At 44.1% G+C, this 15,974-nt stretch overlaps 1 protein-coding gene across 2 annotated transcripts in view; it reads right to left on the bottom strand.

Moving 5' to 3' along the window:
* The window catches only part of DMRT1 (doublesex and mab-3 related transcription factor 1), a 105,405-nt gene that overhangs the window by 31,389 nt on the left and 58,042 nt on the right, over positions 1 to 15,974 (bottom strand). For both annotated transcript variants that reach the window (XM_060153455.1, XM_060153456.1), the window contains exon 4: positions 10,896 to 11,040. In XM_060153455.1, coding sequence (XP_060009438.1) covers positions 10,896 to 11,040 — 145 coding nt within the window. The remainder of the gene's footprint in view (positions 1 to 10,895; positions 11,041 to 15,974) is intronic.

The following is a 15,974-nucleotide window of genomic DNA, read 5'->3' as shown; positions in this document are numbered from 1 at the left end:
TGACATTTAACTTTAACTGGCCATCCTGTGTTGATCTTACAACACTAACGAAGTGATCGTGTTGGGCTGACTAACGGCTATTCTCCCTCCTCGGGCACCATGGCCAATGGGAGGCTTCTGGCCCCTGTCCCACCCCCCACCCCCGAGGCCAGCACCGCACACCTGCAACAGTGTCCTGTGCCGCTTCCAAAAGCTCAGACGTGGCACGGTTAGTCAACCTCCGGTAAGAAGACACTGTGACTAAGAGGAAACACAGCCAGGAAAAAGAGCAGAGGGCACTGGCGGGAAAGCTATATTCACCTCTGCATCTAAAGTGGGGGGAACCCCTACCCTAGACTTGGTGTAAACGGGGGACAGATCCTGGATTCTGTGCAGTGCCAGATGTGTGAAGACCACAAATAACCCTGCTACACTGAAAAGAGAATTTAAAAATACGTGTGTGAAGAAGATGATCATGGGATTGCAGGGCTTGCTGTTATCTCTGAATATTATTTTTTTATGGAGCTCATTTTTAATATCGGTACTTTTAGGGTGAATGTAAATAAACCTGATCATGCAATAAACTCAGTGTGTTCTTTTTTTTGCGGATTTAAGCTAAAACACCATCAATGTTCTCTTAGAAGCAGCATCTTTCAAGATAACAGAGGCAGCACTAGGCTTTTGATACCCACTAAAAAAATAATAAATAAGCAACTGACTTTTGAGCCCTCCCCCCAAGGGCATGTATTCAGCTCAACAGGCCAGGTGCTCAAGAGCAGGTGAGGCCAGTCCTGTGGTGTTTCCTCTCTTTGCCCTCCTCCCAAGGGATCATTCCAGTACCATAATAACCCCAGGAAAGAGGGGCCCTTTTTTTGTAAGAAAGAATGGTAAATATGACCATGTTACACACAGCAAAATCAAACCCACTTCTATGATGAAATAACCATCTACTCTAGTTCCCCCAAAAGATTCCGTTGACGCCAATTTTAGTGAACAACAGTTGGAAGGGACATAAAAGCTGGCCACCATTCTTTACACAGAAGCCAAACTGGAACCTAACCCCAGCGTATATTGTATACCCATGTATATGTGCAAGAGGGGAAGTATATGCCTATATATATATATAAATACATATAAAGCTAACTTTCAGTGCTCGGAAAACAAAAGCTATCCCCATATAACAGCCAAATTCTGACATAACTCAGTTTGGACACCTCATCTGGTGTGCACTGCACTCATGCTCAGTGTAAACCCCGCCGCACCGGGCAATGATATACTGTAATGTCACATCGCAATCTGGATTTACTATAAAGGGCCGCTGACGAGCTTCAGAGCAGTAAACACTGCAGCGAGGTGTATTTCACACTGAGCTGGTTTTTATGAAGAACACTTCACCGCCCAGGCACGGCACCTGGATGATGGATGGTGAAAGATGCATGACAAGCTTCATCCTTGTTTGTAAATCTTAACTGTTCCCGCTCACTAACTCTGAAGGCAATTTTCAAAGACAGCAGCAGACAGAAGGACAGCACAGCTTTCCTGAAGGTTATTCAAGTTGTACTTGGCCTGGGCCGGGCCTCTGAGGAACCAAGGAGGGAACATAAACTCCGGAGTTACTCCACACCGCGCCTGAGAAAAACCGCTGAGGCCCTGTGGGCTCAAGTCAGAATCAAGCGAGGAAATCTCACGCGTGATCATGTTGGACGCTCTGCCCAGAGCGGCCACCGTCCATCCAAGTTCATGCCCATGCGAGCGCTGCCTCTTCAGGATTTTTAAAGACAAGGGGTCACGGAATGAGTAACAGAATAAGCAGACTTGATGGTGTGTCATGTGTCCACAATAGATGGGGTTCCCTCCACTGAGCAGGCGGGTAGGGGCCTAACGTCACACCTGCATCCCATGAAGATAAAATTAGCCCCGAAAACACAGGCCAGCAGTGTCTAGTCATTGTGTTCAATCTGGTTCTGTCAGGACATTTGGGAGTTCCTAAAAGTGTGCTTTCCAGAGCTCTGACCCTTCCCTGTCCCCTCCTGACTGCAATCTCTAGCCCAAAGGAAAACCCCGGCAAAGGTGCCCTGTTTTTCAAGAACAAGTTAAAGATGGAAAAGCAACCTCATGATAAGCCAGTGACAGACTAAGTAGAATGTAAAACACTGTCTCTCTCAAAAATTATCTGGGGAAATTCAACAGGCCTTTTATTCACACTAATTTTAAAATAACAACCATGTCTATGGAGGGAAAAAAAAAACTTTTAAAAAGCGGTTTCATTTCAATTTGCACTTTTAATTTCAAAGCTAATAACTAGTCATTTAATTTTGCAATGTCTGCCTTTGTCAAATATTACACTTGCACTTTACTCCCTCCTGTTAAATAAAAAGAAAATTCAAATATCATCGCAAAATTAAACAGTGACTTTACCATGTCAACCAAGTCATAAAGGTGTTTTAAAGTTTACATTTAGCTTGGGGAATAGTAATGTAAATACCACACCTGATACCCTGTGGATTTTTTTTCTTTTTTTCTTTTTTTTTTTTTTTTTTTGGTGGTACGCGGGCCTCTCACCGTTGTGGCCCCTCCCGCCGCGGAGCACAGGCTCCGGACGCGCAGGCTCAGCGGCCATGGCTCACGGGCCCAGCCGCTCCGCGGCATGTGGGATCTTCCCGGACCGGGTCACGAACCCGTGTTCCCTGCGTCAGCAGGCGGACTCTCAACCACTGCGCCACCAGGGAAGCCCCCTGTGGATTTTTTAAGGCTGCTTTCGGGGGTTTTTGACCAGCTAAGTCATCACTGTGTTCTCAGCTTTTCCACCTGCCACGAGGAAACGAGGACCCCCTTCTCTTCCCTACTTCACAGGCATTGTCTCCATACCTCAGTGTCCTCGTGTGCAAAATGCGGATGATACTATGATGACAAGACTCAAATGAGCTATCCCCACAATGTGCACAGGGCATTGTCTTACAGACAGTGTGAGAAGTACATGTTTGTGAGAAAAGGAAAAAAGGGAGGGAAGAAGAAACCACAGGATTTACCAGCAGAAAGAACACCAGGGAAGCAGTTCAGAGACCTGAGCTCCTACACTGGCCCCTCTTCCTCAACTCTAGAAACAGGCTCAGAGATGGCACGGCATCCTGCCCGCAACTCCACCCGGTCTCTCTTAGCGTGAACGGTGATCAAGCTTCTCCTGACTTCTCATGCAGGGCTGTGTTATCAATCAAAAACCCGTCACAGGCAAAGATTTAAGTCTTTAAAATTCGAGCTTTTCAAAGGGAAGGTTCTACATGATATAAATCCAGGATACGTTGCAGCCTGGGGGTTGCACCCCACGTTTTTCCATGACCGATTTATTTCATCAAGTGCTTTATCGGAATGCCTAACTCTGGGCCAGGGAGGCACCAGCAGAAAGAATCCAGAGGCCAGTTTCTTATTCATACAAGAAACCATGAAACATCCCAGGAGTCCCCTGAGAACATGGTGTCATGCTAGGCACCTGGAAGACTACAGAGATGAATGAATGAGATCCCTGCCCTTCATGTGTGAGAATACACCCTGGAAATTCTTGCTGAAGTGCTGCAGTGAGTGAACTTCTTCCTTCCATGAGTGAGTCTGACATCCTTCAGGTAGGCCCTGGGAAGTGCCTGCTATTTCTAGACTGATGGTGGCCTTGTCAAAAGGCAGTATGTTGCACAGAGGACATGTTAGAGTCCCATCAGCTCTCTCTCTTTTCGTGGAGGGAGAAAAAAAGTTTGAAAAGAAGACAGAAGCCTGTGTGTCCTCATGCAACAGCATTTCAGCTTGCCTTCTATACTATCCTTTAGGTATAAAGGGACCTGCTGGTGTCCTTATATTTTCCTCTTCCCTGGTTGTTTCTTTGGAAACATATTGTATATGTGATATATTAAAAATAAGTCTTCAAAGCTGCCATTTCTCCATGTTTATCATATGCTTAAGATTAGTTGTGTACTTCATGTTCCTCACTCAGCAGGCCATCACGTCTAGCCAGTTTCAAGAATCACAATACACATATGGTTCATTTCAAGCAGGGTCCCTGTAGGGCTAAAAACACAGCCTCCTTGATGACTGTGATCACCCTCATTTGTACGGCCCAGTGCCAGGCACTTGCTGAAATCAAAAGATATATAAGACATGGTGATGGGTCTTCACGTGAGATTAAGGGAATTGACAGCTGCTGCCATGCTTTCACATAAGGTTTTTGTGATCCATATATAAAAATAGATAAAGCTCTTATTACCCTTTTCAACCTTCCAGATGAGGGATCTAAAGCTCTAAGAGATGAAACAAGCATCTTACAATCCAGCCCAGAGCTGGGGATCTGAGCCAGATCTTCCCTCCCGGGGGGTCCATTCCTTGCACGCATCGGCCTCCACAGTCACTGCCAATGAATGGTGCACTTACCTCTCTGTTCAAAGCTAAAGCTGAGAATAAGAAGGTCACGTAAGGAAAACAGGTTTACCAGCCAAGTGCCCTTTTCTTTGAAATTCAGCAAAAGATAAGTCATTTCCTAAAGCGCCAAAGCTTAAACTCAACACTTTCTAAGTGTTGCATAAAACCCATTCAGCTTTCTTTAAAAAGCAGGGAAAGCAAGGGGTCAATGTTCTTCTCTCCTACAGGCTTGCCATACAATTCAAAGCAGAACATACACACCAGAAGCAGTCCTCAGATTCCTTGGCCTGCTCTCCCGCCTGTCTGAGGAAGACTAAAACATTTCCAGAAGAGCTTTCTCCCTGACAAGAAGAACTGCCTGAAACATCAACACAACCCTTGCAGAAAGGAATGGTGGAAGGAAGATCACCCTGCCCCTCTTGTTGCATGTGTGATTTAAAGAGCTTGTCTACACCCGGGACTCGAGCTCATCCTCACAACAGCTGTGTGGGCTCGACAGGGCCCAGCTCCTCCCGCTTCTTTAACAGGTGAGAAGACTCAGGCTCCCAGAGAAGAGCGTGAAACCCCCAGGGCTACAGCTGCTCAGTCGTGGTTCCCATTCAGGTGCTGAGCACAGAGCCACCCCTTTCCTACCCCCACCCCCCGCAGCTGCTCAGGACAGCTATCACATCACCTCACATTAAAGGCAGCTTTGGGGTCCTGGATCATGAGTGAGGAGACCTCAGGGTGCTTCCGACAGGCAGCACAACCTCACTGTTCTCACCTGCAAAACTGGGAGGTTCGACCTCATCATCTTTCGCTAAAATCCAACTCTAACGCCCAGCATTAAGCAAGTCCATTCCGTGGGCGAAAGCTCAACCACTTTGCATTCAGTTATGACAACCGTGGGGAAGGTAGCGTATGCCATCAGTGAGATCAGGCACTGCTAGACTCATCGGCCTACAAAATTGCCAATGCTGAATGCATTCATAAAATCCTATTTGGGAACACAGAGGCCTCTACAAGCTGCCCAGACATTACAGGGAACCATGAGGGCTTCAACTCAGGGAGACCCTTCTGCTGACCTTGCCATCTGACCTTTGGGTAAAATGTAAACGCTCTGCACCTGGCCTCAGAGCTGCTCACATCCTACGTGTGTCAGATGACTAATACGTAAATAGCTCGTGATAGGTAATAAGCATCCAGATGTGTGTTTCTGTCTCCTAAAAAGAGCAGTTAGAATGTAAAGGAAGGGTGAGTGTGCACAGCAGCCTGCCACTTATCTGAGCTGGAAGCGGCCAAAGATCCAGAAGAAACAGGAGGCACCATTTCTAACTTTCACACTGAGATCACAAAACGTTATAAAGAGACAAAAAGATCGAAGCATGTTCACCTTTACCATTTCAAATCTAAACCTCTTTGCAAGTGTTGTCCAGCTACATACACTCCGAGAACTTATTCAAGAATTCACCTGTAGAGAAAATGCCTACTTATAGGTATGAAATGCCACCTCCCTGTAGACATGTGTGTATCTACTGACACAGAGGTGTTGCTGTGCAATCTGCCTGCTTATCCCAAGTTGAGGAAGCATCATTTCCAGAATGCTCCTACCACCACTTCCTGAAACGCCTGCACCTGTTACTATGACCTGGCCACACTCACACATAAACCAGCCTTCCACTTGGGCACTAGGCCAGTGTTTCTCAAACTATCTGCAAGGAAGGGCCTGTTTTGTTTAAATTTTTTTTCAGTTTCCAGTCCACCACAGTCTGATGCTTTTATAAAATACAATAAAAATGAATTACTAGAATCATAATCCAAAAAATGGAAAATAACAGGTGTTGGACAGAGAAACTGGAACCCTCATACACTGTAGTGGAATGTAAAATGGTACAGCCACTGTGGGGAACAGTTTGGAGGCTCTTCAAAAAGTTAAACACAGAATTACCACATGATCCAGCAATTCCACTCCTAAGTATACCCCAGAAGAACTAAAAACAGGAATTCAAACAAAGACTAGTACGTTAATATTCATAGTAGTACAACTAACAATGTCAAAAAAGGATGGAAAGAACCCAAATGTCCATCGACTAATGAACAGATAAACAAAATGTATATCCACACATGCAATCGTATGAGGCTATAATAAGGAATGAAGCACTGATTACGTGCTACAACTTGTATGAACCTTGAAAATATTATGCTAACTGAAAGAAGACAGTCCAAAAGGCCACATATTATATGATCCCATCTACACAAGACATCTACAATAGGCAAAGCCATCGAAACAAGAAAGCAGATTAGTGGTTACCAGGGGCTGGTGGAAGGGAGAACGGAAAGTACTACTTCACAGGTATGGGGTTTCCTTGTGGGGCGATGGAAATGACTTGGAACTAGATAGAGGGGATGGCTGCCCAACACTGTGACCTACTAAATGCCACTGAATTGTACGCTTTAAAGTAGTTAATGGTTAATCTTATGTCAGGTGGATTTTACTTCAATATAAAAATGAATTGCTAGGAAAGTGAAAGACAAAAACTATGAGCCCCAAGTTTTTATTGATTCAACGGAGAATTGCTCTGTCAAATGGCTGTTTACTCTGAATTCCTCTGCTTATCTCCTCTTAGACCAGTAACAAAGCATGCACAGCCCCACTCTGGGGACCACTGCCCTACAAGGGGTGCCCTAGGGGATCCCACCCCACCTCGCTTACTCAGAGACATGCTATCGTCCCTGACAATTAGGCTCCCACACATACCTCGCATTAGCTAATCTTTATAATAACCTACTATGATAACCCCCTTCTTTAAAGAAGAGAAAAGGAGCTTCCTTGAACTCACCCCCTCCTCCAGGTACTGCCCCATTTCATTACTCCCCTTACAGCAAGACCCCTTCAAGAGCTGTCTACACTCACTGCCCCAATGCTTCTCTCCCACATGCTCCTGGACGCACAGTCAGGGTATGGCCCCCACCTCCCCACCACAGGGGCTGCTCATCACGCCGCTGATCATTTCTACCTTTCAACAGCCCATGGTCAATTCCAGTCCTCAGCTCATCTGACCTCTCAGCATTATTTAGCTTAGTTCATTGAAATGCTTTCTGTACTTCCCTTCCTACCTCACGGGTAGGAGAAGGTACCTACCTGACTCTCCCCTGCTGGTCTTCCTCATCTACCAAACTTCTAAACGTTAGAAGGCCTCAGAGCTCAATCCTTGGTCCTTTATTCTTCTCCGTCTACACTCACCTCTCCAGGTGATCCCACCACATTAACTTCAAATGACATCTACACACTGAACGCTCAAGTTTCTATTTCCAGCAGGGAAATCGCCCCTCAACTTCAGACTTCGTACATCCAACTCCTACTTGACGATCCACTTGGATGGCTCACGTACATCTCACACTTAACACATGCAAAATTAAACTCCCAATTCCTGCAAACCTGTTTTTCTCATGGTCTTCTTTACCTGAATAAGTGGAAACTCCCTGTTTCTACTTGATCAGATCAAAAATGATGGAGTCATCCTTCACTCCTCCCTTTCCATCCCATCCCAAATTCATCACCAAACCTTGTTGGTTCTACCTTCAAAATGTATCTAGAATTCAACCCTCCCACACTGCCATCACTCCCACACTCCCACCCCGACTAAGCCACTGCCATCTTTTGCAAGCATTATGGCCACAGCCTTCTAACTGGTCTCCCTGCCTCCGCCTTGCACCCCTACAGTCTGTTCCTAAACAGCAGCCAGAGTGATCTTTAAAAACCACAAGCAGACGTGTCACCCCTTTGCTGGAAACCCTCCAGTGGCTTCCCACCTACTTGAGGTAAGAGCCAAAGTGCTTGCAGTGGCTCACAAAGTCTTACACAACCAGGCCCCACCATCTCTGATTTATGTCCTAACACTTTTCAAGACATAAAAAAAAGTGAGAGAATGGCTCCTAGCCTTTTTACAAAGAAAAACATTAAACAGTAGCAACACGGCAAAAGGAAAACTTTCCCTGTAATTCTTTTTCCCCCTACATTCTATTTTCATGTTGTAATCTTCAGCAAAACCAGAGGAAAACCTTGAACTCGGACTCATTTCTTTGGATGGTAAAGAACGGTTTATCTTTAAAGAAACTGAAGAAAAATGAACTTAATAGACAAATTTATACTTAAGTAAGACTTTAACGAAAACATTAAACCTACTGAAAAAACTGTTTTTCAACTTACTTACAAATCCCCACCTAAAATAACTGATATACTACTTACAAATTGTAATTTATTTATTAATGCAACCAACCAAAGGACCTCAACTCAAACTTGATAGCACTGATACATGTAACTGGTTATCAGCCAGCCTCTACCACCTTCTCACAAATGACTATACTGATACCCCCATCCCCATCACCGCATCCTGCCACTAGCCTCAGCCCCATTTACCAGAGGGCCTAAATGGCCCCCGCTTGTGTCAATGCTGATGATAAAAATGAGGATCCAATGCCCCAGGAGGTGATCCTGAGGTGTTCCTATTGACCCCCAACTTTCTCTTTCCCCACCCCTCCCCACCTGCTCCGTAAAAATGTCATGCAACGTAGGAGCCCAAGACACCATATATTTGGAAGCCGTAAAGCCGCATTTCTTTAAAAAAAAAGCTAAGGTTTGGATTTCCTATGAATCCATATTCTCCTTCTCCATGGCAATTCCAAAGTAGATACTACTGAGATTCCACTATATTTCTTCCTAGCTCACTCCCTCATGTCTGAAGTGAGCTAGAGAAGGATCAGAAGGTTAAGCCTGAGGTCTCCTCACACCACACTTTCAAACACACTCTTTCAAACATACATATCACCAGAAAAGTTTTAGGAAATCCTAGGTGTTATTCACCCCGTCTCGCACCATGGACACTGGGGTGGCTGGTCTTTCTTTTCCTGGACTGTAACGTCTCTCCTTCTGAGCCTTTTCCTTTTCTGCCATAAATTCAAATGCCTATTGGTCCTCTCCAAATTCCTTCCTCTCTGCTCTAGTAAATTTCCTCTTACCTTGTTGTCGCACTGCCTTGCTCTGAATTTACACCTGTCTCAAGAATGCCAATGCTTGTAAAAATATTCCACTATTCCTAGAGCAAGGAGCTCAGGCAATTTCTTCCTGAAAGTAAGTTTCAGTCCTAATTTTCTGTATGAGCAAATGGTTTTTTAACTGTTCCATCCCTAAACTCTGGCTCCATGAGACGATGAGTTAGGAGTGTGACCTTTCGGGATTGTGTTTTCTTATAGAGCAAGTTTACTTAAAAATCATATCTGACTCATTTATTCCTTTGTTCATTCACTCCTTCATTCATCCACTCAGCTGATGAAAAACAAATAGGCATCATAGCAGCTAAAAAGGTACATAAAATGTGTTCTCTGTCCTTAAGGAGCTTATAATTCACATAAATATATAGAATCAAAGGCAGCATGAAAGAAGGACCACGTGGGCAAACATTATACGGTATGAATATTTACATAAAGAATTGTGTTTGTCCGTTCCTGGCAAAAAGTGATTATGAATGGGTCAAAGTGCAATCAATAATGTGTACTTCAGTCTCTATAGTTCAAACTGGTCAGGTTCCCTCGACCTATGTATTCCATATTAACAAAATCCTTTAGTTTATTTTAGTATGGTAAATAAAGCTTTTTTAGACTTCACTGTTCTGCATTTGGAAATCAAAGCATGGTTCTGATTCTCACTCTCTAAACACTCGTTTTACCAAGAGGCCAGTTCTTTATAGAGAATCATGTTATTGAGAAAACCAGCTTCTTTTGTCTAGTGGAGTCAGTTCTAGTAGTCGATTTCTCTACCAACTCACTCACTATTGCCCTGATTTCCACTCAATTGTGTATGCTTCTCACTTTCCTAGATCAAAAGATGATGCTTAAATACAAAGAACTTAAAAACAGGGCCTGGAAACACAGCAGCCATAAAAGACCAGCCTATCATCGCAGTGTAAACACTGGGGAGAAAGTTAAAATTGAAGTTGAGGAATTGTGTATTTCAAAGTGCTCTGGTTCATTAAACAGTCATTTTTTATTTTAAAGCCATTATATCAGAGTTATTTGCATTGCTACTGCATAAACTCTGAGATCTATTATATTCAAAAATGTTTTATTACGTTATTCTATTTCCTCCCGCAAAAGATGAATACACCTTCAATTTTAAACTGGAAAAGTTTTGGAAAACGATTCTTCAATAGACAGAGATTCATTTCACCAAAAATATCAGGACTTGAACCACATTTAAAGTGCCCCTGATATTACATATTGATCCTCCAGAAAATACATCTTTGGCTTCTGATGGTAGTCTCTATCTTATTCTTATCACTCCGGGTGTCCAGAAAAGAGAAACATGATATTAAGAATCTAGCAAAGCAAAATCATTCCATAACTGAATACTTTAAAGGATACTATACAACCTTTCCAACAGCTGCTATCTGGTAAGCTATTAGAGAGGACCAGAGACCCAGTGCTGGGCAGGTAGCCTCTCTCCACCTCAAATCCAGGCTGCGCAACCAGGAACCTACCGCTCGCTTTGGCTTCCGAGTAAGAGAGGCCGTCCTCAAAGGTGAAGATCTGGGACATGCTCTGGCCCAGGTAGGAGGCAGGCGGGTAGTAAGAATGCATCCTGTACTGGGAACTCACTGCGTGGAGGCTCTCTGAGTTTTTCATCTGCTTAAGAAAAAAGAAGGAATATGTTGAAACCAAAGTTGCCTATTATAAGAATTACCTAATTCTTTAAATTAAGGGAATAGCTTATTAAAGTTGGAAGTATCCTCACCCATGAATATGCCCCTCCAGTGCACAGACCCTGGAAATACTAGAACTGTGCAGCCTGAGGTGCCTTTTCGATGCTGGAGGCCCCTCTAAAGTACCCCTCTAATTCCATCTGGTCACAGGATGCTTGACTAGTAAGTACAAAAGAGAACAGGGCAGTAAAGCCCAAAGAGCGCTGCTTAGGAGCCAACACAATCCCCTGAAACACTGACCAGCCCATTTGACCAGGAGCAAGTTATTTAACTTCCTCACGTTTCCTCCTGGGTAAAACGAGCATCTCACACCTTGGTTACCTTACAGTGTTCACATCGAGAGAATATTTTTTAAAAAAACACACAAGCCTTGTGTGAGGGTCGTTGCTGTCGTCAGCATGAGGCCGTGCTGGATACTGTCACTCAGAGCCCATTCCCACCCCCTCCTATGCTTTTCCCTGTAGCAAGGAACGGAAGTCTGGGATCTGCTTCTTCCAGATGCTCCTGGCTTCTGGAGGTGATTTGGATTCTGCTAATAGGACATAAAATGAGATCTGGTAGGCAGAAGGGAGGCACATGCTGCTTCCTCAGCAGTAGTGGCAGCTGACACTTGGCAGTCATGCCTTTTTCTGGCAATCAGACCGTGCCTTTGGGACCATCAGGCAGCTTTTAGGTAAGGAGCAGTTCCCATAGCTTCCTGACCTCTCATCCAAGGCTAAGGAGATGGAAACTCCAGGCTTGAAAAGGGTCCCCACTCTTGCTTTCCTGGCTCTTCCTGGCCACTTCCACGAACATTAGAATTGTTCTGAGTCCTGCACGGACCCTGGTACAACAGTGAGCACTAAACACATGATCAGATAGAGCTCCACAGCAAGAACAGCTCAACTAACAGCTAGACTTCAAGTACGTATACTGCCTTTTAAAAACTAAATTCAGGTGGCATTAACTTTATTTAAAAAGTCAACATAAGGAAATGTTCAAGGATAAACCAACTCTGTTTAAGAATTAAGGCATAATTTCAAAATCACGTTTTTCAATCAAATCTTTAGAATACTACTTGATAAAGAAAATAGTAGCAACTTGACAGATCCTGGCAGGATAAAAGTAGGTACTGGGCTTCCTCGAGATTTACTATGAACATCTAAATTCTGGACAATTTCCCAAGTGATATAGGCCTAAGTAATATGGCTTTGCTCAGTGGAAAGGCCTAACTCCCTAATTTCTCTGTGCTAATCTGAGAAGCTCAAGGGATTCCTTTTTGACCCTCCCAACTGCTCCCCAGCACAGATGTCTGTTCTAATGGGTGGATTATTTCTTCTTGCAGAAGCAAAGAAGACTCCATTCCACTTATTTCCTTACAAGTTAAGTTTATCTGGCAAGTTCCCTTTATCCTTTCTAGTTTGTTTTTCTGACGCATATAAAATGTTATCTCTTCTAACTCAATCACCTCGCTTTCATTTTCTACCATTATATAAATCTTTACTAAATAAGAGGGCAGGCAAGCTGTACTTGGAAATAGCCAAAGGGGAAAAACCGTCTGCCTTTAATGAGTGAGCCCAAGTCAGAAGCCATTAAGGAGCCGTGAAATCATTTAAAGTGAGGATCAATGGTCAGTTTACTGCACAGACCCAGTTATCAATTAGCCCAGTGCTTCCCAGGGCTCTCTTAATGTGTATTCAAATAGCCAGGGGATCCTGTTAAAAAGTAGACTCTGATTCAGCAAGTCTGGGGTGGAGACCTCACAGTGTGACATGCTCTCAATCAGCATCTCAATCAGGAGATGCTGATTCTGCTCAAGGGACTAGAATAGATGATCCTTTCTCCCATACTTGGAGCCTTTAAGGGCCATGACCAAAGGAGGAACTTCTAAAAAAACTCTTTTGGGGGCTTCCCTGGTGGCGCAGTGGTTGAGAGTCCGCCTGCCGATGCAGGGGACACGGGTTCGTGTCCCGGTCCGGGAGGATCCCACGTGCCGCGGAGCGGCTGGGCCCGTGAGCCATGGCCGCTGGGCCTGCGCGTCCGGAGCCTGTGCTCTGCAGCGGGAGAGGCCACAACAGTGAGAGGCCCGCGTACCGCAAAAAAAAAAAAAAAAAAAAAAACTCTTTTGAACAACTGTTTTACAACCATCAACTTTCCACCGGAACTGAGGGAAGGTGGAAATGATGTAAAAAACATTTAAATTTTTTTTATTCTTTTTCTTTCTATATATGAGATTCCCCTGAGCTAAAGGATTTCCTTCAGGGGTCTGCTGCCATCTAACATGGCTGCAGCGGGACTAACAAACTCAGACACACTTTGCATTAAAGAGCCACTTCTGCCTCTATAGACCTCTGTCAAGTCAATCACACAGTCTAAGTAATGAACGCTGAACTAGAGGCTAAGTGTCGACTTTTAAGTACAAAGCGCCATGATGTAACCCAAGGAGCCTCCCCGCTCTAGGTGGTGAGTTGGGCCCTTCTCCTTTCAGTTTGACAGTATCTTCCAGTAAGTTCTTTAGGAAAAATGCTTTTCCGTTTTGCCCACGTACGAGAAAACTGACAGGACTGACCCTGCAAGCCTCTGCAAAATACTGGATTTTTTTCTTTTACTATGAATGTTATGTAAAACCTCTTTTTAAAAGTTTTCACTGTGAGTTTAGAGTAGGAATTGGCAAACATGTTTTGGTAAATGGCCAAAGAATAATTATCTTAGGCTTTACAAGCCGCAGGGTCTCTAGACAAATCAGAAAATGAATGGACATAGCTATGTTCCAACAAAACTTTATTTATAAAAATGCACCCTGGTCCTCAACCTTCACTCTCACTAGAATACAGGGAGGTGGGGACCCAGCACTGATGCCTGGGCTCCACCCCTAGAGCATCAGACTTCACTGCTCAGGGATGTGGCCTGGGCCCTGGGTTTTTTCAAAGCTCCCCAGGTAATTCCAGTGTCACACCAAGATTAAGAACCAGTGTTCTAGGATTACCTACATATTTCCCATACCCGGAGAAGTATGAAATCCCCAGTATCAGCTAAAAAATGCAAAAGGTTAAGTCTGAGAAACAGACTAGTCACTGCTGCCAATCCCAATATGTATAATACTTAAAAAGAGATTCAGCTAAACTGTAGAGTTCTTTTTTGTCTTTCAACTAAAGCTTACCGGAAAATAAACACAATTTCAAATCCATGTATATGTTTGTTTTTCCTTAATTCCTTTTCTGTTTTCAGAAAGCATCAAATAACAAGGATTATTTGGAAACAGATATTGAGTTAACTGAACTCAGACTTTAGATTTCTCTAATGAATCCCTAGATGACTGAGCTATAGCAAAAGAAGACCTCCGGCAAAAGAAGAAAAAGAAATAAAACGTCAGACTCCACCTGAGATTATTAAAATGTGAATTTACTGAGGCCCCCAATCGCTTCACCTGCTCCCAACTAGAATAATCATCTACAAATAACCATCCGCACAACGACTTGGAAATAAGAAAGAAGGTCGGTTTGATGCATTTCAAAGTGCACATGTAAACCTCTGAAACATGAAGTTAAAACTGAATCGTGGGCTTCCCTGGTGGCGCAGTGGTTGAGAGTCCGCCTGCCGACGCAGGGGACGCGGGTTCGTGCCCCGGTCCGGGAGGATTCCACATGCCGTGGAGCGGCTGGGCCCGTGAGCCATGGCCGCTGAGCCTGCGCGTCCGGAGCCTGTGCTCCGCGATGGGAAAGGCCGCAGCAGTGAGAGGCCCGCGTACCGCCAAAAAAAAAAAAAAAAAAAACTCAATCGTGATTCACCCAGAAAGTCCAGAAAGAGGTGTGGAAAAATGCGATTTAAAACTCTAGATCACTTCTTACTCCCTTCTAACTTAAAAAAAAAATCACAGCCTGCGACATTGTGCTGAGACAAAAATGGGTAAATAAGGAAACCTTTGAAATGTCCTGTTGTATGATATTTTAAACCAGTAGTACTCAGCTTGGGGTAATTTGTCCCCTGGGGACACTTAGCAAAGTCTGGAGACAATTTTAGTTGTCACAACTAGGTGTGTATGGGGGGTGCTACTGGCATCTGGTGAGCAGAGACCAGGGACGCTGCTACGCATCCTCCCATGCGCAGGGCGGCCCCACCCAGAACTGTCCAGCCCAGCATTCTGATGGCACCAAGCTTGAGAAAACCTGCTTTAAACCAACCGAACACTAACCACCCCCTTGTGCTCAGCTCCTCACCTCCAGCTAAAACAGCAAAGCTCTACTGAAGGATAAAAGGTGCTCCCAAATGGAAGGGACTGTTCAGTTCTGCTGAAAGGATATCACTTCTCTTTCCTTTATGCAATGCTGCCTTGCTTCTTCTCAAGATTTTATTTTTTATTCCTTTAAATTAAACAAACCAAGTAAAACCTAAAAGCCCAGGATTCCAGTGCATTACGGCTACTATTATCATTAGCATGTGGTAGCTGGCAAGCAAGAGGCATGTTTTATACCTTATTACCCACCCCAAGTCTTTGAACCAGAGTATGACCTACGCGGGAGCCGGGCTGGCGGAGAACGTGCGCAGTGTCAGTATTAACCCTGAAGGAAAACCTAAGAGCTTTGGGTTTTATTATATTAAACTGTTGAAAACATACAGCGCAATGAATCTGAACCACAGGTTTCCCTCTTATATACCACAGTCACCCTTTTTTATAATAACGATAAAATCCCAACAGAATGTAAAAATGTTAGACCCCACTTCCTTTAAAGAAAAATTCCTAAACACTACTCACTGGTGGTCTATTAACAGTTCAGATAGGAAGAGTCTGGTCTCACACTGAATCAAACACTCCATCCGGGGAACAGCTAAAAGAGATTCCTGAAAACCAAGTCCTGGTCTCGTTTATATCAAGCAGAG

The sequence above is a fragment of the Lagenorhynchus albirostris genome, chromosome 7, assembly GCF_949774975.1.
Source record: "Lagenorhynchus albirostris chromosome 7, mLagAlb1.1, whole genome shotgun sequence".
Taxonomy (NCBI): domain Eukaryota; kingdom Metazoa; phylum Chordata; class Mammalia; order Artiodactyla; family Delphinidae; genus Lagenorhynchus; species Lagenorhynchus albirostris.
This window is presented reverse-complemented; position numbering and strand designations above follow the sequence as displayed.